Source organism: Bufo bufo, chromosome 10, assembly GCF_905171765.1.
Source record: "Bufo bufo chromosome 10, aBufBuf1.1, whole genome shotgun sequence".
NCBI lineage: Eukaryota > Metazoa > Chordata > Amphibia > Anura > Bufonidae > Bufo > Bufo bufo.
Genome location: NC_053398.1, coordinates 4,671,823 through 4,695,191, shown reverse-complemented (window position 1 = coordinate 4,695,191; position 23,369 = coordinate 4,671,823). Strand labels below are relative to the sequence as shown.

Here is a 23,369-nt window from a genome sequence, read left to right as displayed (position 1 = left end):
AAAAAATGGCCGGTGAAATCCGAAAGGTGCTCTTTGGAATATGGGCCCCTTTGCCCACCTAGGCAGCAAAAAAGTGTCACACATGTGGTATCGCCGTACTCAGGAGAAGTTGGGCAATGTGTTTTGGGGTGTCATTTTACATATACCCATGCTGGGTGAGATAAATATCTTGTATCTTATATGTAAAATGACACCCCAAAACACATTCCCCAACTTCTCCTGAGTACGGCGATACCACATCTGTGACACTTTTTTGCTGCCTAGGTGGGCAAAGGGGCCCACATTCCAAAGAGCACCTTTCGGATTTCACCGGCCATTTTTAACAGATTTTGATTTCAAACTACTTCGCACGCATTAGGGCCCCTAGAATGCCAGGGCAGTATAACTACCCCACAAGTGACCCCATTTGGGAAAGAAGATACCCCAAGGTATTCGCTGATGGGCATAGTGAGTTCATGGAAGTTTTTATTTTTTGTCACAAGTTGTTGAATAGACAATGTGATGTTTTTATTAATTTATAGGATAGTTATTAATACTTCTTTTGCTTTTCCACAGACTCGTTGAATCAAGTACTTTTCGGGCGAGGGTGAGATAGCACCCCCCTCCTTACTGAATGAACTTGGTAATACAAAAAGGTTTCTTTACCTAGTTGGAATTCACTCCACTTGGTACCAGCAGGGTGAAATGTGGTGGAAATTGGTCCAAATGCTTCTCTTGGTATCCCAAGTCTGTTCTTTGCTCATTGAGTAGGGTGTCTCTTGCCCGTTTTCCCTCTCATGTAAATAAAATCTATAGTTCAGTCGAAAACAAGGGGCATGGTGCTCTAGGAGCTGCTTGCTGGGCTCCTGCAGCAGGAGAGGGGGAAACACTCCGCTTGCTGTGCCATGTCTTGTCCCTTAGGACTCCAACTTCAACTAACCACAGCTTCCAGAAAAACCCTCCCTTGGTGGGAAGCAGGAAAGCCCACTTCTGCCCAAAGGGGGAAAAAGAATGGAATGGTTGGTTCCATTCTTGTCTCTAGGACTCTGCCAGACCTACGCCACCTGCTGGAAACCAGGTACATAGCATCAAATGCAATATAGGTTAACAGTTGCAGAAATGCAATACTTAGCAAGGACATTTCTTAAATAGGAACGGAACATGGAAAGCTAGCCATAGGAAACAATGACAAGGTGTTCATTTGTAGTTCCCATAACTGGGGTACTGCACTCAGCACTGTAGACATCAATAAAACTGTGCTCGCTCCTATTACCCCAGGACTGTAGACATCGAGGAGTCTGTGCTCGCTCCTATTACCCCAGGACTGTAGACATCGAGGAGTCTGTGCTCGTTCCTATTACCCCAGGACTGTAGACATCAATGAGTCTGTGCTCGTTCCTATTACCCCAGGACTGTAGACATCAATGAGTCTGTGCTCGTTCCTATTACCCCAGGACTGTAGAGATCGAGGAGTCTGTGCTCGCTCCTATTACCCCAGGACTGTAGACATCGAGGAGTCTGTGCTCGCTCCTATTACCCCAGGACTGTAGACATCGAGGAGTCTGTGCTCGCTCCTATTACCCCAGGACTGTAGAGATCGAGGAGTCTGTGCTCGCTCCTATTACCCCAGGACTGTAGACATCAAGGAGTCTGTGCTCGTTCTTATTACCCCAGGACTGTAGACATCAATGAGTCTGTGCTCGTTCCTATTACCCCAGGACTGTAGACATCGAGGAGTCTGTGCTCGTTCCTATTACCCCAGGACTGTAGACATCAATGAGTCTGTGCTCGCTCCTATTACCCCAGGACTGTAGACATCGAGGAGTCTGTGCTCGCTCCTATTACCCCAGGACTGTAGACATCGAGGAGTCTGTGCTCGCTCCTATTACCCCAGGACTGTAGACATCAATGAGTCTGTGCTCGTTCCTATTACCCCAGGACTGTAGACATCGAGGAGTCTGTGCTCGCTCTTATTACCCCAGGACTGTAGACATCGAGGAGTCTCGCTCCCATTGATTCCTGTAGATCCTTATTGAAGCTTCAGTGTGAAATGTTCCTCTTGTATCTGGAAATTATAATTCACCTCACATATCATTGTGCAGTCTCGGTCTGTCTCTTGGGCTGTAAAGGTGACTGTGGAAAAGCTGCCAGATCCGTCCTCTAGAGTCCGGTTCTCTATGCCACTGTCGATAGGAAACAATCCTTTCCTCCAGGAGAACTCCGAATGATCTGCGTCACATCCATCAACATAACATGTGAGTGTGACTTTACCTCCCACCCGGGGATTCTCCGTCAGGCACTGAATGCCATTGGTTTTCAGTGGAGGCTTTAGATGTCCTGTGGGGAGAAGAAGATAATGGACAATAAATTCTGCTGCTTCATCTCCTGGTCTCGGAGTCACTATTACATAGCCTTCTCCACTAACATCAGAGAATCCCCAATAAGTATAAATCCATGAGACAAGTTCATCCTGTGCCTGTAGGAAATCCCGGTGACAACCCTGAGGGGCCAGGAGAGAATGGGGGAACAACTGAATACGTAAACGGACTCTTTGGACAACCCAAATATCACAGTAACGTCCTGAGAGATCAGACGCTGCCAGATCAGGAATTCATCAATTGTATTGCCGGATAATTCAGAAGATATTGTGTATGTTACCTCGTGTCTAGTAGACCTAACTCAACTGTGTTAGAAATCAACGTATTTACTACAATTAAACGCCATACAGAACAAAGCAATCAGCCCTGTAATAGTCCGATTAGTACCCACCAGTCAGGCGTCGACTGGGCCTCGCGCCATGCTGGTTGTGTACCTGATGCAGAGGGTCTTGTAGTAACTTCTCAGAACCCAAATGTCTCCAGCCCTGATCTGACAACATTCATAGAGCGGAACGTTAATGCTCCAAGTCTGACTGATACTCGGCGCTCTCCAAGTTCATTGCCAGGACGGAACGCTGCACCAGGCTCTCTTATCATCCGCTTGTAGCTGCAGCTCACATTCAAGATGTCCCAGCTTTCCGCACTATGCAGGATGCATGGAATGTGTTAACCCCTTTAGGACCTAGCCAATTTGCCTTCCAAGACGTATAACTTTTTTTTCTTATGTTCCTTTTGACATCTCATTATTGCAAAATATATAATTTGTAGGATGGAATAGAAAACACCCTGCAATCTGACATCTGTGGAGGGTTTATTTTTACAGTGTTCACTAAGCAGTGAAAATGACATGAAGATCTATTCTGCAGCTCAGCGAGATTACAGCGATACCAGGTTTATACAGGTTTTATCATTTTGGAATAGAAGTCCGAACATGGCAGGCCTGTATAACCCCCCGGCTGCCAAGATTGAGAACACATGATTAAGTCACGGGAAGAAGGGGGCGACGAGGGAGCAGAAGGAGGTCTTGACAACCTGTAAGCATGCAGATATATATTAATGCATTCTATGTATCTTACACATGTGGACGAAATTGATGGTACCTTCCGTTAAAGAAAGAAACCCCCACAATGGTCACTGAAATAACCAGAAACTGATAAAATTAACAAATAAATAACATTTCCTGAAAATCAGCGAATGGAAACCAGACGTCGCTTCTGAATTTGAACACTTATAAAAACACACTAATGACAGCGGCCTGGACACCAATGATGGAACTCTTGCCTTATAATATTACGTTTCAGAACCTATTGAGGGAATCCCTGCAATCGAGCGATTCCTGTGACTCTCAATGAGACTTCTGCCACCGTCCACATGTATTATGGCCACTCCTTCAGAGCAGACGGATCCAGATGTCTCAGGTGTGAAGGTGCCTTCTCCAGACGGCAGGTTTCATCTACTTCCACAGAACTTCAATAGGATTTAGATCCGGGCTCATAGAGGCCACTTACAATAGTCTAGCGCTTTGTTCTCAGCCGTTCTTGGATGTTTTTAGCTGTGTTTTGGGTCATTATTGGTTGGAGGACCCATGACCTGCGGCCAAGACCAGGCTTTCTGACACTGGGCAGTACATTTCGCTCCAGGGTGCCTTGGTAGTCTTGAGATTTCATTGTACCCTGCACAGATTCAAGACACCTTGTACCAGATGCAGACGCAAAACACCCCCGAGCCTCCTCCATGGTCCACAGTAGGTACAATCTTCTTTTCCTTCTATGCTTAATTTTTTACGTCTGTGAACATAGATCTGATGTGACTTGCCAAAAAGCTCCAGTTTTGCCTAATTTGTCCAAAGGACATTCTCCCAAAAGCTTTGTGGCTTGTCAATATGCATTTTGGCAAATCCCAGCTTTTTATGATTTGCTTTAAACAGTGGTTTCCTCCTCGGTCGTCTTCATTAAATCCACTTTGGCTACAACTGTGACGGATGGTGCGATAGGACAGTGATGCAGCTTGACCTTGGAGTTCACCTCCAATCTCCTGGAATCTGGGCTCTTTGTTTACCATTTGTATTATCCATCTCTTCAATTTGACATCAATTTTCCTCTTGTGGCCACGTCCAGGGAGGTTGGCTACAGTCCCGTAGACCTTAAATTTTTGAATATGTGCCACTGTAGTAACAGGAACATCAAGCTGTTTGGAGATGGTCTAATAGCCTTTACCTTTAACATGTCTGCCTATAATTCTCTTTCTAATCTCCTCTCCGTAGCTTTCTTTGGTCCATGTTCAGTGCGGTACCCGCCATAATACTAAACAGTACTAAACAGCACAGTGACTACTTTTCCCCTCTATATAGGCAGACAGACGGATTACGAGTCTGAAGACACCTGTGATGTAATTACAGGACACAACTCACTTTAATTGTCCGTATGGCTGCATTATTTTCAGTCTTTTCTAGGGGAACCATCATTTTTGCCCCGGCCAGTTCCATTAGTTTTTTTTGTCAGTTTCTATTGAACCACAACTCAAAAGCAATATCTGATTTTCAGCATCATTTTATTTAGAACTTTTGCCAGTTTCAGGTTATTTCAGTGGCCATTGTGGCTTGTGTACATGTAAGAAGAATCTAGAATATCAATTGTAGAATTCAGTATTAGGCTAAATGCACACGAACGTTGTTTGTGTCCGTGCCATTTTTTTTTTTTTTGTGGATAGGATGCGGACCCATTCATTTCAACGGGTCCGCAAAAAAAAAAAAACAGACAGCACACCGTGTGCTGTCCGCATCAGTATGTCCATTTCGTTGCCCCGCCAAAAAAATAGTGCATGTCCTATTTTTTTCTAGTTTGCGGACAAGGATAGGCATTATTACAATGGATCCGCAAAAAAAACGGATGCCATACGGAACATCATCCGTTTTTTTTGCGGACCGCAAAACACATACGGTCGTGTGCATGTAGCCTTAGGCTGAAAAAAAATAAGTACGAAGTTATTCACCGAAGTCTTGCGAGTTTCACCTCGCCGGAGCCCATACATTTGCGGGTGGATTTTACCAATATGTGACACCTGAATGACTGTCTCCACAATACTGCCACTTACCTGAGTGTGGTGTGGAGAGAGGCAGATTTCCACCGGAGGTCCTTCCTATTGACAGAAAGATCAGTGTGTGAGAAGAGCTACTGTACATGGGACCCTCATAATCAATCATCTTGTAGCGCAGGGGTCAGCAACCTTCGGCACTCCAGCTGTTGTGAAACTAGAATTGCCAGCATGCTCCATTAATTCCTATGATATTTCTTAGAAGAGCAGAGCAGGTATGCATGCTGGGAGTTGTAGTTTTACAACAGTGGAGTGCCGGAGGTTGCCTACCCCTGTTGTAGCGTCTTGTTGCTGTCTGCCTCTGGGTGGGCAGGTAATATTTGCATTTCACTGTACAGTGGGCCCCCAGAATGAGTTTTTATTGGTGGGCCCTAGGCATCCCAGTCTGACAGTGCTACCACTTAAAGGTTCTTGTTCAGCTAGCAACCATATTTAAGGAGAACAGTCAGAGCCCCTAATGTTCTGCAGATAGGGACTACTGTTTAGTAAGTGAGACTCTGCCAGACTGCATGAGGGAACAGAAGAAGACGCTGAGATGGGGACACTGAGCCACAGACCATGGGTCACGAGCCCTGTGACCAAGGAGCCACCTGGACTACTGAGCTACAGACTGTGGGCCTCCAGCGTTTGACCAGGATACCAGCCTTCTGAGAGAGAGAGGGACAGCTCGCTCAGGCCTTTCCTCCGCATCAAACCCTTCTTCTGTCAGGGAGGAGACTGGAGAAGCCGGCCCTATGCCTCGTCTCAGGGAGGAGACTGGAGAAGCCGGCCCTATGCCTCGTCTCAGGGAGGAGACTGGAGAAGCCAGCCCTATGCCTCGTCTCAGGGAGGAGACTGGAGAAGCCAGCCCTATGCCTCGTCTCAGGGAGGAGACTGGAGAAGCCAGCCCTATGCCTCGTCTCAGGGAGGAGACTGGAGAAGCCAGCCCTATGCCTCGTCTCAGGGAGGAGACTGGAGAAGCCAGCCCTATGCCTCGTCTCAGGGAGGAGACTGGAGAAGCCAGCCCTATGCCTCGCCTGTATTGTTTTGCACCTGAATTCCTCCAGTTAAGAAGCCCCCTGGTTACTGCAGACCCCGACTCTCTGGACTTCTTTCCCATTGGGGCGCACCACGCCTTTCCATCCCTCCTGGAGAGCAGCAACATGTGGTGACGCCTCAACGGTGTCCAGGGGAACCAGTGTAGCATTGGGGCCACCCCAAACCCAGAAACTGTATGTTCACCTGAGAGCACAATCAATGTGAACACACGGTGCACTCTTACACCATGTGTGTGTTTGTGAAATCAGAGTGCACTTACCTGAGAGGCGCAGGGTGCACATCTGCTCATATAATTTCTTAGTGACAGAATGTGCCACCTCACAGCGGATGACCGCCCCATGGTCTTTGTCCTGGGGAGTGAACCTCAGGCTGCTGGAACAAGTGCATAGAGAGTCCTTTCCAATCTGTGGATCTGATGTGGTGACAAAGTCGCTGGGAAACGGGTCGAACCCTTTATACCATTTCACCCGAATGTCTGGTGTGAATCCAAATATGGTCACTGTGAATGTGGCTTCCTTCCCTGCGACAGGTCTCTCCGGCTGCACATTTATGTCTGAAAACTTTGGTGCTTTATCTGCAAGAAACAAAGAGAGCAAGATTAATGCGTTCACCTGTGCACCTGCAGCGAGGAGACATCACAAGCCGGCCGTGCAGATCCCAATACCCCGACAGTCGGAGCTGCCATTGACACTCCTGGGGGGGGGGGGGGGGGTTTCTTTGGATGGAAGTAATTAGTCTCATTAAGAAGGTAAACCTACTATAACTGCTTCCAGCTACAACCATAGAGGAACGGAGGCCGTCAGAGTCAGATATTTCATCAGTGCAGATGTCGGGATCCAGCAGATGTCCCGTCCAGTGGTTATCTGCTGGACCGCACACATTTTCTCCTCGGGTCCTCGCTGCTTATCTCCGCTCTTTATATAGTACATGATCAGATTTCTCACAACTTCTTGAGATAAGTGGCGCTTGCATCTCCTGATCTGCCCTACTCTTTCCAATATGTTTGGCCTCCTTCAGATCTCCAGGAGTGCTGCCTGCAGGTGGAGTGGCCTTTATTGTACCTTTTATATGGTCACAGGGTTTCCACTTTACAGAAGGCACATTTTTATATAATTTACTGATTTAGTCTCAGAGTAGTTTCTTACCCGGGAGCTTTATATAATGGGTCTTCCTGAGCGTCGCTGTCATGTTCTTGGGCTTCACAGAGCAGGTGTACGCTTTGGCGCAGTCCAGGGCTGTAGCCGTGATCTGCAGGGAGCAGGATACGGACCCGTCCTCCTCAGGGATTTGCTTCGCTACTCCTTGTCCGCTCTCCAGGGGTTTATCGCTCTTTAACCACTTCACCTCTACATCTTTCGGGTTTGCGTTGGTCACCTTGCAGCGCAGAGTCACAGACTGGCCGTATCTGGGGTCACTGGGCTCGCTGGTGATGTCACTAAGGACTGGGGATCCTGAGAAGACATTTTAATTGTACAGTAAATGAATGTTATATGCAGGTTTTACGGGGTGCCGGCCTAGACCCCCTCCTGTCAGATTACAAGGGTCACTGACTATTGGCTCACAAGATGTCTGGACTCCAGCGGGATACGGCCGCAGATTGTCCCCATGATTAGGGCTGCAGCTATTGATTATTTTTGTAATCAAGTATTCTACCGATTAATCCAACGATTAATAGAGTACTCTAATAAGAAAAAAAACAATTGAAATGTTTTCCTTTATAAAAACCAATCAGACCCCCCCAATGCCATCATCAGACCCCCCTGCCTTCAGGCTCCCCCCCCCCAGTATTATCAGCTGCCCCCCCTTGTACCATCAGCTGCCCCCCCTTGTACCATCAGCTCCCGCCTAGAGTGACATCAGCCCCCCCCCCAGTGCCATCAGCCTCCCCCCAGTGCCATCAGCCTCCCCCCAGTGCCATCAGCCTCCCCCCAGTGCCATCAGCTGCCCCCCCCCAGTGCCATCAGCTCCCCCCTCCAGTGCCATCAGCTGCCCCCCCCAGTGCCATCAGCTGCCCCCCCTACAGTGCCATCAGCTGCCCCCCCTACAGTGCCATCAGCTGCCCCCCCTACAGTGCCATCAGCTGCCCCCCCTACAGTGCCATCAGCTGCCCCCCCCCAGTGCCATCAGCTGCCCCCCCGTGCCATCAGCTGCTTCCCCCCCAGTGCAATCAGCTGCCCCCCCCCCCCCAGTGCCATCAGCTGCCCCCCTTCCCTGTGCCATCAGCTGCCCCCCTTCCTCGTGCCATCAGGCTAGATACAAAGTCTAGGGCCCCTTTATAATTATGATGCAAAACAACTCTTATAATGAACAGTAACCCTTCACATCCCAGTAGTTAGGTTGTTCCTCACAGACAGCGCTGTATATTAGAGATGAGCGAATTTCAGGTTATGAAATTCATTCACACTTCATTTACTGGTAAAAAGAGAGGACTCTCCTGCATAACGGAAACTGGACGGATCCGTTTTGCAGGGTGCCGGCCTAGATCCCATAGATCTTCTATTATTACGGAAGCGGCATGGTGGCTCAGCGGTTAGCACTGGTGCCTTGCAGCGCTGGGGTCCAGGGTTCGAATCTGACAAAGGGCAACATCTGCATGGAGTTTGTATGTTCTCCCCGTGTTTGCCTGGGTTCCTCCCACATTCCAAAAACAGACTGATCGGGACCTTAGATTGTGAGCCCCATTGGGGACAGTTGGATGCTGATGTCTGTAAAGCGCTGTGGAATATAGTAGCGCTATATAAGTGCATAAAATGAATGAATTATGCATTCCGTCATAGAATTGCGTTATGGTCCACGGTATTGGAATCCATAACGCAATTCACCTTTTACCAGTAAACGAATCGTGAATGAATTTCAAAATATGAAATTCGCTCATCTCTGCTGTATATCTGTGTACCAGGCACAGACCACGCTGTATATCTGTGTACCAGGCACAGACCACGCTGTATATCTGTGTACCAGGCACAGACCACGCTGTATATCTGTGTACCAGGCACAGACCACGCTGTATATCTGTGTACCAGGCACAGACCACGCTGTATATCTGTGTACCAGGCACAGACCACGCTGTATATCTGTGTACCAGGCACAGACCACGCTGTATATCTGTGTACCAGGCACAGACCACGCTGTATATCTGTGTACCAGGCACAGACCACGCTGTATATCTGTGTACCAGGCACAGACCACGCTGTATATCTGTGTACCAGGCACAGACCACGCTGTATATCTGTGTACCAGGCACAGACCACGCTGTATATCTGTGTACCAGGCACAGACCACCCTGTATATCTGTGTACCAGGCACAGACCACGCTGTATATCTGTGTACCAGGCACAGACCACGCTGTATATCTGTGTACCAGGCACAGACCACGCTGTATATCTGTGTACCAGGCACAGACCACGCTGTATTATCTGTGTACCAGGCACAGACCACGCTGTATATCTGTGTACCAGGCACAGACCACGCTGTATATCTGTGTACTAGGCACAGACCACGCTGTATATCTGTGTACCAGGCACAGACCACGCTGTATTATCTGGGTTGCTCTGTATTGCAGCGCTCACATACAATGTACGCGCCTCCGCACAGCCTCTACAGAGCGGCGACCAATCACAGCGCTCTCACAGACGCCTCTGTAAACTCTGCATTACGGACAATGTACAGTAGTGTTTCTGAGTAAGACGCGCGCGCTACTGGTTGCCACTGAAACTACATTTCCCGGCAAAGAAATGGCCGATAGCTGGGAATGTGCTTCGCTGCTTTTTGGTACAGGATGGGTAGGTGACTGGCGGGTGTGGTACACGCGGTCATGTGGGAGACGCTGCAGTAGCTGAGAGAACCTGGCGGGTTAGTAGAAGCTTCTAGCGGAAGCTATAGGGAACACAGTCTGGAAACAGCGGTGGATATTATCGGCTTTGCAGTACTATGAATGACAACGGTGTGTGAGTAATGGCAAGCGCTTCACTCGCTCTCCGTGGTCACATGACACCAAATTTGCAAAAAATTAACAGAGGATTTTTTGTGTCGAGTTACTTGATTAAATCGAACAATTGTTTCGGCCCTACCCATGAGAAATGACAGGAGCAGGAGAGGTAACTGATGTATCTGGATAATTGAGAGGAAACCAAGAGGAAAGTAAAGAGAAGATGAGGAGAAGATACAAAATACGTGTTACACCCGGAGCCTAGTGCTGCAGGCGCCACAGGAGCCTCTGCAGAGTGAATTCATCCAGGACTATAATCACCACCACTTTAAACATTCAGATTGTGCTGCTAACAGCACAAAACACACAACCAGTCGGTTCCCAGTACAGGACTGGTCTGATAATTACCTGCCAGGGTCAATCTAAACTTTCTTTCGATAATCTGTTTGGAGTCATTCAGCTCCATACGGATCTCCTGCTCGTAAAAATCATCAGTTACTGGATAGTTGACCTCTACGGTTCCCCGATACGCCCCAGACTCTGGATCCGGCTGAAAAGTCTTTTCTGATATCTTTTGATTGTTTCTGAACCACAGAACTGTAAAGTCCGTAGAGTACAAGTCACTGACATCGCAGGATAAGGTCACCGATGTACCAGGCTCAGGAGACGGGGGAATACAAGAAATATCAGACACCGTGGGCTTCGAAACTGCAAGACGGAAAATATAATTATATATACTGTACAGTATGGAGTCAGTAATGTGCGATATAGAATAACAGGTGTCATATACAGTACAGTAAGGAGTCAGTGATGTGTGATATAGAATAACAGGTGTCATATACAGTACAGTATGGAGTCAGCGATGTGTGATATAGAATAACAGGTGTCATATACGGTACAGTATGGAGTCAACAATGTGCGATATAGAATAACAGGTGTCATATACAGTACAGTATGGAGTCAGCAATGTGCGATATAGAATAACAGGTGTCATATACAGTACAGTATGGAGTCAGCGATGTGTGATATAGAATAACAGGTGTCATATACAGTACAGTATGGAGTCAGCAATGTGCGATATAGAATAACAGGTGTCATATACTGTACAGTAAGGAGTCAGCAATGTGCGATATAGAATAACAGGTGTCATATACAGTACAGTATGGAGTCAGCAATGTGCGATATAGAATAACAGGTGTCATACAGTACAGTATGGAGTCAGCAATGTGCGATATAGAATAACAGGTGTCATACAGTACAGTATGGAGTCAAAAATGTGCGATATAGAATAACAGGTGTCATATACAGTACAGTATGGAGTCAGCAATGTGCGATATAGAATAACAGGTGTCATATACAGTACAGTATGGAGTCAAAAATGTGCGATATAGAATAACAGGTGTCATATACAGTACAGTATGGAGTCAGCGATGTGTGATATAGAATAACAGGTGTCATATACAGTACAGTATGGAGTCAGCAATGTGCGATATAGAATAACAGGTGTCATACAGTACAGTATGGAGTCAGCAATGTGCGATATAGAATAACAGGTGTCATACAGTACAGTATGGAGTCAAAAATGTGCGATATAGAATAACAGGTGTCATATACAGTACAGTATGGAGTCAGCAATGTGCGATATAGAATAACAGGTGTCATATACAGTACAGTATGGAGTCAAAAATGTGCGATATAGAATAACAGGTGTCATATACAGTACAGTATGGAGTCAGCGATGTGTGATATAGAATAACAGGTGTCATATACAGTACAGTATGGAGTCAGCGATGTGCGATATAGAATAACAGGTGTCATATACAGTACAGTATGGAGTCAGCGATGTGTGATATAGAATAACAGGTGTCATATACAGTACAGTATGGAGTCAGCGATGTGCGATATAGAATAACAGGTGTCATATACAGTACAGTATGGAGTCAGCGATGTGTGATATAGAATAACAGGTGTCATACAGTACAGTATGGAGTCAGCGATGTGTGATATAGAATAACAGGTGTCATATACAGTACAGTATGGAGTCAGCGATGAGCGATATAGAATAACAGGTGTCATATACAGTACAGTATGGAGTCAGTGATGTGTGATATAGAATAACAGGTGTCATATACAGTACAGTAAGGAGTCAGCAATGTGCGATATAGAATAACAGGTGTCATATACAGTACAGTATGGAGTCAGTGATGTGTGATATAGAATAACAGGTGTCATACAGTACAGTATGGAGTCAGCGATGTGTGATATAGAATAACAGGTGTCATGTACAGTATGGAGTCAAAAATGTGCGATATAGAATAACAGGTGTCATATACAGTACAGTATGGAGTCAGTAATGTGCGATATAGAATAACAGGTGTCATATACAGTACAGTATGGAGTCAGCGATGTGTGATATAGAATAACAGGTGTGATATACAGTACAGTATGGAGTCAGTGATGTGTGATATAGAATAACAGGTGTCATATACAGTACAGTATGGAGTCAGCGATGTGCGATATAGAATAACAGGTGTCATATACAGTACAGTATGGAGTCAGCGATGAGCGATATAGAATAACAGGTGTCATATACAGTACAGTATGGAGTCAGCGATGTGCGATATAGAATAACAGGCGTCATATACAGATTATCGTGTGTCTATACGGAAGATGATAAAGTATGTGCTACAAGACTATAAAGTCAAGGATCATAAACTCTGTGTGTATATACAGTATATATAAGTATGACATATCTCTCATGCTCAGGGCCCATATATTTGAGGCCCAATGAAATCATTAAATTACTGAAACGTGACAATAGGTAAGAATCAAATCAACTGCAGTCAGTGGTAAAACCAACTATGACCACCATCCATGTGCGATAGGTGATTATGAAAATAGTTTATGTACCTCAGCTGTATGACTACAGCGAGCACAGTATATAGAGGATCCTGTCTCTGCTCCACCAGAGCGAGCACAGTATATAGAGGATCCTGTCTCTGCTCCACCAGAGCGAGCACAGTATATAGAGGATCCTGTCTCTGCTCCACCAGAGCGAGCACAGTATATAGAGGATCCTGTCTCTGCTCCACCAGAGCGAGCACAGTATATAGAGGATCCTGTCTCTGCTCCACCAGAGCGAGCACAGTATATAGAGGATCCTGTCTCTGCTCCACAAGAGCGGGCACAGTATATAGAGGATCCTGTCTCTGCTCCACCAGAGCGAGCACAGTATATAGAGGATCCTGTCTCTGCTCCACCAGAGCGAGCACAGTATATAGAGGATCCTGTCTCTGCTCCACCAGAGCGAGCACAGTATATAGAGGATCCTGTCTCTGCTCCACCAGAGCGGGCACAGTATATAGAGGATCCTGTCTCTGCTCCACCAGAGCGGGCACAGTATATAGAGGATCCTGTCTCTGCTCCACCAGAGCGAGCACAGTATATAGAGGATCCTGTCTCTGCTCCACCAGAGCGGGCACAGTATATAGAGGATCCTGTCTCTGCTCCACCAGAGCGAGCACAGTATATAGAGGATCCTGTCTCTGCTCCACCAGAGCGGGCACAGTATATAGAGGATCCTGTCTCTGCTCCACCAGAGCGGGCACAGTATATAGAGGATCCTGTCTCTGCTCCACCAGAGCGAGCACAGTATATAGAGGATCCTGTCTCTGCTCCACCAGAGCGAGCACAGTATATAGAGGATCCTGTCTCTGCTCCACCAGAGCGAGCACAGTATATAGAGGATCCTGTCTCTGCTCCACCAGACCGAGCACAGTATATAGAGGATCCTGTCTCTGCTCCACCAGAGCGAGCACAGTATATAGAGGATCCTGTCTCTGCTCCACCAGAGCGAGCACAGTATATAGAGGATCCTGTCTCTGCTCCACCAGAGCGGACACAGTATATAGAGGATCCTGTCTCTGCTCCACCAGAGCGAGCACAGTATATAGAGGATCCTGTCTCTGCTCCACCAGAGCGAGCACAGTATATAGAGGATCCTGTCTCTGCTCCACCAGAGCGAGCACAGTATATAGAGGATCCTGTCTCTGCTCCACCAGAGCGGGCACAGTATATAGAGGATCCTGTCTCTGCTCCACCAGAGCGAGCACAGTATATAGAGGATCCTGGTAAACAAGTGGAATAGACGGCTCTACTGCTCAGGTAAATGATAGAGGTGCAAGACTGCTTGGTCTGACTCACCCAGTCAGAAACATATAATAATAAGCAATAAAAGATAAGCAGGCACACTCTTAATTTGGGTTCAATGTAATTTATTTATGGTCTGTTAATATTGTAATAGATAAAGAGAGTGTGGGTATAATTGAGTAGAGATCGGGAGTGTTGGAGTGGTCACCAGTAGGTAAAGAGGTGATAGATGTCCTGAAGGAGGGTCCTGAGTAAAAATATGATGACGAAAACCCGGGTAGGGGTCTTGGAAAAATATTATATATATATATATATATATATATATATATATATATATATATATATATATATATATATATATATATATATATATATATAATATATATATGTGTGGATGGATAAATATAGGAAAATAGAAAAAAAAAGAGAAATATAGGAAAATAGAGAAAATTGTTTGGAAGGTGCTGGGGTGATCACCAATATGTGGGAGGTGGTATATGCCCTAAAAATGTCCAAGGAAAAAATTGATAGTAAATCAATAGTGTGGTGAAGATACCTGGATAGGGGTATGTTCAAAAATAAAAATCAAATAAAAATGGTTGTGCACAAAGTCTTTCATGAAATTGATGAAATTATGGGAAAAGAGTAAAAAACCTAGAAAAACGTCCTTCATAAAAAATGTATAATATAAAAATAATGTCTTACAGTCTTTAGTAAGGTAGCCACTGTATGTAAATAAAATCAAGTAAATGATGTAAACAATATACAGAGGATATGATCATATGTTGTCCCTTTAAATGACTCCGTTAGTAGGGTATATAGTAAATAGCAATTTGCTATTTAACAGAGGATGGTGCGTCTTCACAGGTATATTTGCCAATAGTGTATATGGTACTGATCTTTAGTAGTAATACTCTGTGGAAGAAAGGGCTACTCTGTGCCTAAGTGCGGCGTCCCGCACTGTCTCTGGCTACAGAGATCACTCACCCTTCTTGACGCTTGTGTTCTTTTGGTCCTCTGATGGTAGTTCCTGGTAACTGGCTGCTGTGCTTCAGTCCGGTCCTCGGGAGTCAGCGGCGTGCCTCGTGTTGTCAAGGACGCTGGAGGGCGTGGTTCGCGCGTCTGACGAGTGACGTAAGTGGTCACGTGATCGCGGACTGTGTCCGGCTTGTTCGTAGCGCTTCTCCTGCTCTGTGGCAAATAGTGATCCAGTAATCCAGTAATCCTCTTAAACGCGTTTCGGGAGTTTATCCCTTCATCAGTAAGTGGAGGATTCTAGTGGATGCTGTGGTTTTTATAGGGCGGTATCAATCAATCACTTTGTCAATCAATTAAACCTAACAAGGAGGTTGATGTGTTGAATGGGTTGTTTTATTTCAATTCTCTTTGGCCAATTCATTTTGTGGCCAAATTTAAATATATAGATGGATAGAAGTGTATTGCAAAAATTATATATATACGGTTCAACATGTTTGTGTAGTTATCTAGGAGATGTTGATCAGTCCTATAGTAAAATTATTATTTATACCAATTGGTAGATCTGACCAATTTATATGGTTTGAGTTTTCCATTTTCAAGGAGGAACCCTCATATAACCTTTATGTCTGTTGCTGACTGTAGTTTAGCAATGTGGATTGCTTTTTAGACAGGTATTTGGTATAATGAATTTATTATTTTCAGGGAGTACAAGTATATTTTGTTTGTTATTTTTATTTGTAGGTGTTGTTTGTCAAAAGGGTGCCTGTGGTAATCCTGATGTGTTCCAGCCCTGGATACATGTGGAAGATATGCCCATTACGTCACTGGTCCGTAGTATAAAAGACCCAGCGAACATCTGGGTCCATCATTTCCACATGTATCAAAAGGAACTGGGTCATCTAGGTATGGTCTTTAGTAAAGTCTTTGAGGTGTAGGGGACTTGTTGGTCTTGGGGGATACTCGCATATTATAATTTTGTAATTTTTATTTTTTTTTTATTATTTTTATTTTCTAGTTGTGAGTGTTCTGTCATTATAGTGGTGCTGATGTTATCCAACTTTTCACACTGGTCCGCAGTGTGAAAGAGCCAGTAGGTATTACTGTCTGTTGTTCTTGCATGTATCCAAAAGGGAAAGGGCTATAGGTTATATAGCTCAGGTAGTGAAATTTGTTAGTTATGACCTCAGGCGTCTTGATATAATTTTGTTACTGGCATCAATCTTTTTAGTGTGCAATGGGAGATATCCAATGCATCCATTGTGTCATTGGTCCGTGATATGGAAGACCCAGTGACTATGCAGGTTAATCGTAGATATAGGAACAGGGAAAATTATGTAGTTGGATAACATCAGCACCACTATAATGACAGAACACTCACAACTAGAAAATAAAAATAATAAAAAAAATAAAAAAATAAAAATTACAAAATTATAATATGCGAGTATCCCCCAAGACCAACAAGTCCCCTACACCTCAAAGACTTTACTAAAGACCATACCTAGATGACCCAGTTCCTTTTGATACATGTGGAAATGATGGACCCAGATGTTCGCTGGGTCTTTTATACTACGGACCAGTGACGTAATGGGCATATCTTCCACATGTATCCAGGGCTGGAACACATCAGGATTACCACAGGCACCCTTTTGACAAACAACACCTACAAATAAAAATAACAAACAAAATATACTTGTACTCCCTGAAAATAATAAATTCATTATACCAAATACCTGTCTAAAAAGCAATCCACATTGCTAAACTACAGTCAGCAACAGACATAAAGGTTATATGAGGGTTCCTCCTTGAAAATAGAAAACTCAAACCATATAAATAATAATTTTACTATAGGACTGATCAACATCTCCTAGATAACTACACAAACATGTTGAACCGTATATATATAATTTTTGCAATACACTTCTATCCATCTATATATTTAAATTTGGCCACAAAATGAATTGGCCAAAGAGAATTGAAATAAAACAACCCATTCAACACATCAACCTCCTTGTTAGGTTTAATTGATTGACAAAGTGATTGATTGATACCGCCCTATAAAAACCACAGCATCCACTAGAATCCTCCACTTACTGATGAAGGGATAAACTCCCGAAACGCGTTTAAGAGGATTAAGAGGATTACTGGATCACTATTTGCCACAGAGCAGGAGAAGCGCTACGAACAAGCCGGACACAGTCCGCGATCACGTGACCACTTACGTCACTCGTCAGACGCGCGAACCACGCCCTCCAGCGTCCTTGACAACACGAGGCACGCCGCTGACTCCCGAGGACCGGACTGAAGCACAGCAGCCAGTTACCAGGAACTACCATCAGAGGACCAAAAGAACACAAGCGTCAAGAAGGGTGAGTGATCTCTGTAGCCAGAGACAGTGCGGGACGCCGCACTTAGGCACAGAGTAGCCCTTTCTTCCACAGAGTATTACTACTAAAGATCAGTACCATATACACTATTGGCAAATATACCTGTGAAGACGCACCATCCTCTGTTAAATAGCAAATTGCTATTTACTATATACCCTACTAACGGAGTCATTTAAAGGGACAACATATGATCATATCCTCTGTATATTGTTTACATCATTTACTTGATTTTATTTACATACAGTGGCTACCTTACTAAAGACTGTAAGACATTATTTTTATATTATACATTTTTTATGAAGGACGTTTTTCTAGGTTTTTTACTCTTTTCCCATAATTTCATCAATTTCATGAAAGACTTTGTGCACAACCATTTTTATTTGATTTTTATTTTTGAACATACCCCTATCCAGGTATCTTCACCACACTATTGATTTACTATCAATTTTTTCCTTGGACATTTTTAGGGCATATACCACCTCCCACATATTGGTGATCACCCCAGCACCTTCCAAACAATTTTCTCTATTTTCCTATATTTCTCTTTTTTTTTCTATTTTCCTATATTTATCCATCCACACATATATATAATATATATATATATATATATATATATATATATATATATATATATATATATATATATATATATATATATATATATATATTTTTTTTTTTCCAAGACCCCTACCCGGGTTTTCGTCATCATATTTTTACTCAGGACCCTCCTTCAGGACATCTATCACCTCTTTACCTACTGGTGACCACTCCAACACTCCCGATCTCTACTCAATTATACCCACACTCTCTTTATCTATTACAATATTAACAGACCATAAATAAATTACATTGAACCCAAATTAAGAGTGTGCCTGCTTATCTTTTATTGCATATAGAGGATCCTGTCTCTGCTCCACCAGAGCGAGCACAGTATATAGAGGATCCTGTCTCTGCTCCACCAGAGCGAGCACAGTATATAGAGGATCCTGTCTCTGCTCCACCAGAGCGAGCACAGTATATAGAGGATCCTGTCTCTGCTCCACCAGAGCGAGCACAGTATATAGAGGATCCTGTCTCTGCTCCACCAGAGCGGGCACAGTATATAGAGGATCCTGTCTCTGCTCCACCAGAGCGGGCACAGTATATAGAGGATCCTGTCTCTGCTCCACCAGAGCGGGCACAGTATATAGAGGATCCTGTCTCTGCTCCACCAGAGCGAGCACAGTATATAGAGGATCCTGTCTCTGCTCCACCAGAGCGAGCACAGTATATAGAGGATCCTGTCTCTGCTCCACCAGAGCGGGCACAGTATATAGAGGATCCTGTCTCTGCTCCACCAGAGCGAGCACAGTATATAGAGGATCCTGTCTCTGCTCCACCAGAGCGAGCACAGTATATAGAGGATCCTGTCTCTGCTCCACCAGAGCGAGCACAGTATATAGAGGATCCTGTGTCTGCTCCACCAGAGCGAGCACAGTATATAGAGGATCCTGTCTCTGCTCCACCAGAGCGAGCACAGTATATAGAGGATCCTGTCTCTGCTCCACCAGAGCGGGCACAGTATATAGAGGATCCTGTCTCTGCTCCACCAGAGCGAGCACAGTATATAGAGGATCCTGTCTCTGCTCCACCAGAGCGAGCACAGTATATAGAGGATCCTGTCTCTGCTCCACCAGAGCGAGCACAGTATATAGAGGATCCTGTCTCTGCTCCACCAGAGCGAGCACAGTATATAGAGGATCCTGTCTCTGCTCCACCAGAGCGGGCACAGTATATAGAGGATCCTGTTTCTGCTCCACCAGAGCGGGCACAGTATATAGAGGATCCTGTCTCTGCTCCACCCGAGCGGGCACAGTATATAGAGGATCCTGTCTCTGCTCCACCAGAGCGGGCACAGTATATAGAGGATCCTGTCTCTGCTCCACCAGAGCGGGCACAGTATATAGAGGATCCTGTCTCTGCTCCACCAGAGCGGGCACAGTATATAGAGGATCCTGTCTCTGCTCCACCAGAGCGAGCACAGTATATAGAGGAACATGTCTCTGCTCCACCAGAGAGAGCACAGTATATAGAGGTACATGTCTCTGCTCCAGAGAGAGCACAGTATATAGAGGATCATGTCTCTGCTCCACCAGAGCGAGCACAGTATATAGAGGATCCTGTCTCTGCTCCACCAGAGCGGGCACAGTATATAGAGGATCATGTCAATGCTCCACCAGAGCGGGCACAGTATATAGAGGATCCCGTCTCCGCTCCACCAGAGCGGGCACAGTATATAGAGGATCCTGTCTCTGCTCCACCAGAGCGGGCACAGTATATAGAGGATCCTGTCTCTGCTCCACCAGAGCAGGCACAGTATATAGAGGATCCTGTCTCAGCACTACTCACTCAGATCTTCCAGTTTCCACGTAGTTTTTCTCGTGGCTTCAGTACTTCCATGTCTAACTCCACACGTGAATGTCTTTTTCAGGTCCTTCATTGTTGGGCAGTAAATCATGGAGCTGGTGACCTGGTACAGACCAGCCAGGTCAGGGAGGGGGTCGGAGAGGGTAGAGGTCAGCACCACTCCATCTTCTGTGCACCATGTGACCTCTATAGGTGCCGGGTAAAATGAATGGATCTTACAGGTCAGATTCATCTCCTCTCTCACGTGGAGCTTGTCCTTTGCCTGCTGTATGGGATCCAGCACAGGAACAGCTGAGGGAACATCACACAGTCATCAGGCTGGATATCATTCTACATTAAGGATCATTTCTTCCTGTGATTAGTATCAGGACCTGGAGGATCGCCCTGGAGGACTGTGACCCATCACGGGGCTCCTCTCTAAATCCCTGGACAGATTATTACAATGTAACCTATACTATGGTCCATATAATGGACGATGCGTCCGATTGTTTTAGTAGCTGGAGGAGCGTATGCTGGTTACTATTACATCTGTTCGTGTTTGTATCTGAGCTATGGAAACCCTCACTGAATCCTAACCTCGCCGACATAATCCTATCAGAGTACTGTAAATGTGCAGCAGCCAGCCAGACGCCTCGAGGTTTGGTTGGGATATTGGCGCCAATTGTGAGGACGCTACCGACATCCTGCTTCCACCCCGCCCTGGGGTATTATCAGTACGTGATATCTGGGAAATAGGACCTCATCTGAAGGATATTTCCAGCTAACAAGGTTATGGCAGGTCCCAATTTACAGCCCCGTCAACAGAAGGTGTCAGAATATGGTGATGCAAAGAAAATTTTGTTTTCAAAGGTTTATTTATTTTTTTTAAATAGTAAAACAAAAAATACTTACCGTGAACGTTGTAAAAACAAAACCCAGAAAGCCATAGTTGTGCGTTTTTTTTATTTTTATTACGCCCGACAAATAATTTTTTGCCATTAAAAATAAGTCTAACCAAGGCCTTTAGCCCCCGATTACTTAGTTTGGGGGGCGGCATCACCATATTTTGACCCCCCAGAACATTTTTATAGTTATATTTGCTGAGCTGTGTGGGGGCTCCTTTTTTGCAGGACAATGTCATTTTTATTGATACCATTTTGGAGTGTGTGAGACTTTTTGATCACATTTTATAAAAATTTTTGGGTAAGATAAGCAATGAAAAAATGGTAAATTGGCCATTTGACCTTTTTTTCGGTTACGCCATTTGCCAAATTGGAAAAATAATTTTATATTTTAATAGTACGGGTGTTTTCGGTTTGCAGGGATACCCTTGATGTTTATTTTTTTTATTTTTTGTTATTTATGGATTTATTTTTTATTATATGGAAAGGGGGTTGATTGAACTAATATATATATATATATATATTATATATAATTTTTTTACGTTTTTTTTTACTTTTTTGTTATGATTTTGAAATCCAAAGCAATCCAGTGCAGGGCAAGGGAGCGCATCGGAGCATAAACTGCTCTGATGCTAACATCCTCACTGTCCGCAGATCACTTGATCATGGCATCTAAAGGCTTTAAAGGGAACCTTTCACCTCCAAAAACCATCCCAAGCCGCCAGCGGTACCTGAGAGTAGCCAGCAGCGCGTTTCCAACGATCATTTTCTTCCTGAAGGCCGATGCGGCTAAAGCTCAGAAAACGTTATTTTATCCCGACCCCGTGATTTTCTAGTCAAGGGGGCAGCGGCCTCCTTGCTTCAAGTCAAGCTAACCACGCCCCCTTCCCTGCCCCTTCGCCTGTGATTGACAGCCGGCTATACAGCAAAGGCAGCCGAACTCTCTGCATAAGCGTTGTCAGTCACAGGGAAGGGGCGCGGGTACCGTGACTTGAAGCATGACTAGAAAATCACGCGGGCAGGGGATAGAAAAACTTTTCTGAGCTTTTGGCCTCAAGCACATGACCGTTTTTTTTTTTTTTTTTTAAGGTCCGCAAATACGGGGTCCGTAAGTCCGTGATCCGTGTCCGTTTTTTTCTTCCGTGGGTCTTCCTTGATTTTTGGAGGATCCACGGACATGAAGAAAAAGTCGTTTTGGTGTCCGCCTGGCCGTGCGGAGCCAAACAATGCAAGTCAATGGGGACGGATCCGTTTGACGTTGACACAATATGGTGCAAACGGATCCGTCCCCCATTGACTTTCAATGTAAAGTCAGGAGTTATTATACCATAGGATATGAGTTTTCTCCAATCCGATGGTATATTTTAACTTGAAGCGTCCCTATCACCATGGGAACGCCTCTATGTTAGAATATACCATCGGATTTGAGTTAGATTGTCAAAACTCATATCCGACAGTATATTCTAACACAGAGGCGTTCCCATAGTGATGGGGACGCTTCAAGTTAGAATATACTAGGAACTGTGTACATGACTGCCCCCTGCTGCCTGGCAACACCCGATCTCTTACAGGGGGCTGTGATCCGCACAATTAACCCCTCAAGTGCCGCACCTGAGGGGTTAATTGTGCGTATCATAGCCCCCTGTAAGAGATCAGGTGCTGCCAGGCAGGAGGGGGCAGACCCCCCTCCCCTGTATTTAACTCATTGGTGGCCAGTGCGGCCCCCCTCCCTCCCCTGTATTTAACTCATTGGTGGCCAGTGCGGCCCCCCTCCCTCCCCAGTATTATATTCATTGGTGGCCAGTGCGGCCTCCCCCCCTCCCCCCCCCCAACTAATTAAAATCACCTTCCCCCATCATTGGTGGCAGCGGAGAGTTCCGATCGGAGTCCCAGTTTAATCGCTGTGGCTCTGATCGGTAACCATGGCAACCAGGACGCATTGCTTATAGCACAGACCTTTCACTTACCAGTAGGAGGAGCACCCGGCCGGTCACAGACATCACAGGTAAGTATAATGCTTCTAAAAATTGCTAAGTAACCATGGCAACCAGGACTGGGACTCCGATCGGAACTCTCCGCTGCCACCAATGATGGGGGAAGGTGATTTTAATTAGGGGGGGGGGGGAGAGAGGGGAGGCCGCACTGGCCACCAATG

General features: G+C 45.3%; 1 protein-coding gene across 2 annotated transcripts in view; it reads right to left on the bottom strand.

Annotated features, from left to right (window-relative positions):
- Positions 1-1,262: 1,262 nt before the first annotated feature.
- LOC120980494 overlaps positions 1,263-23,369 on the bottom strand; it is a 61,200-nt gene continuing 39,093 nt past the window's right edge. The window contains exons 7-13 of one of the 2 annotated variants that reach the window (XM_040409629.1): positions 20,316-20,624; positions 10,825-11,124; positions 7,634-7,939; positions 6,748-7,062; positions 5,451-5,495; positions 3,356-3,389; positions 1,263-2,327 (exon numbers count right to left, since the gene is read on the bottom strand). In XM_040409629.1, the coding sequence (XP_040265563.1) occupies positions 2,009-2,327; positions 3,356-3,389; positions 5,451-5,495; positions 6,748-7,062; positions 7,634-7,939; positions 10,825-11,124; positions 20,316-20,624 (1,628 nt within the window). In that variant the 3' untranslated portion in view covers positions 1,263-2,008. The remainder of the gene's footprint in view (positions 2,328-3,355; positions 3,390-5,450; positions 5,496-6,747; positions 7,063-7,633; positions 7,940-10,824; positions 11,125-20,315; positions 20,625-23,369) is intronic. The other variant, XM_040409630.1, reaches the window with a different exon arrangement.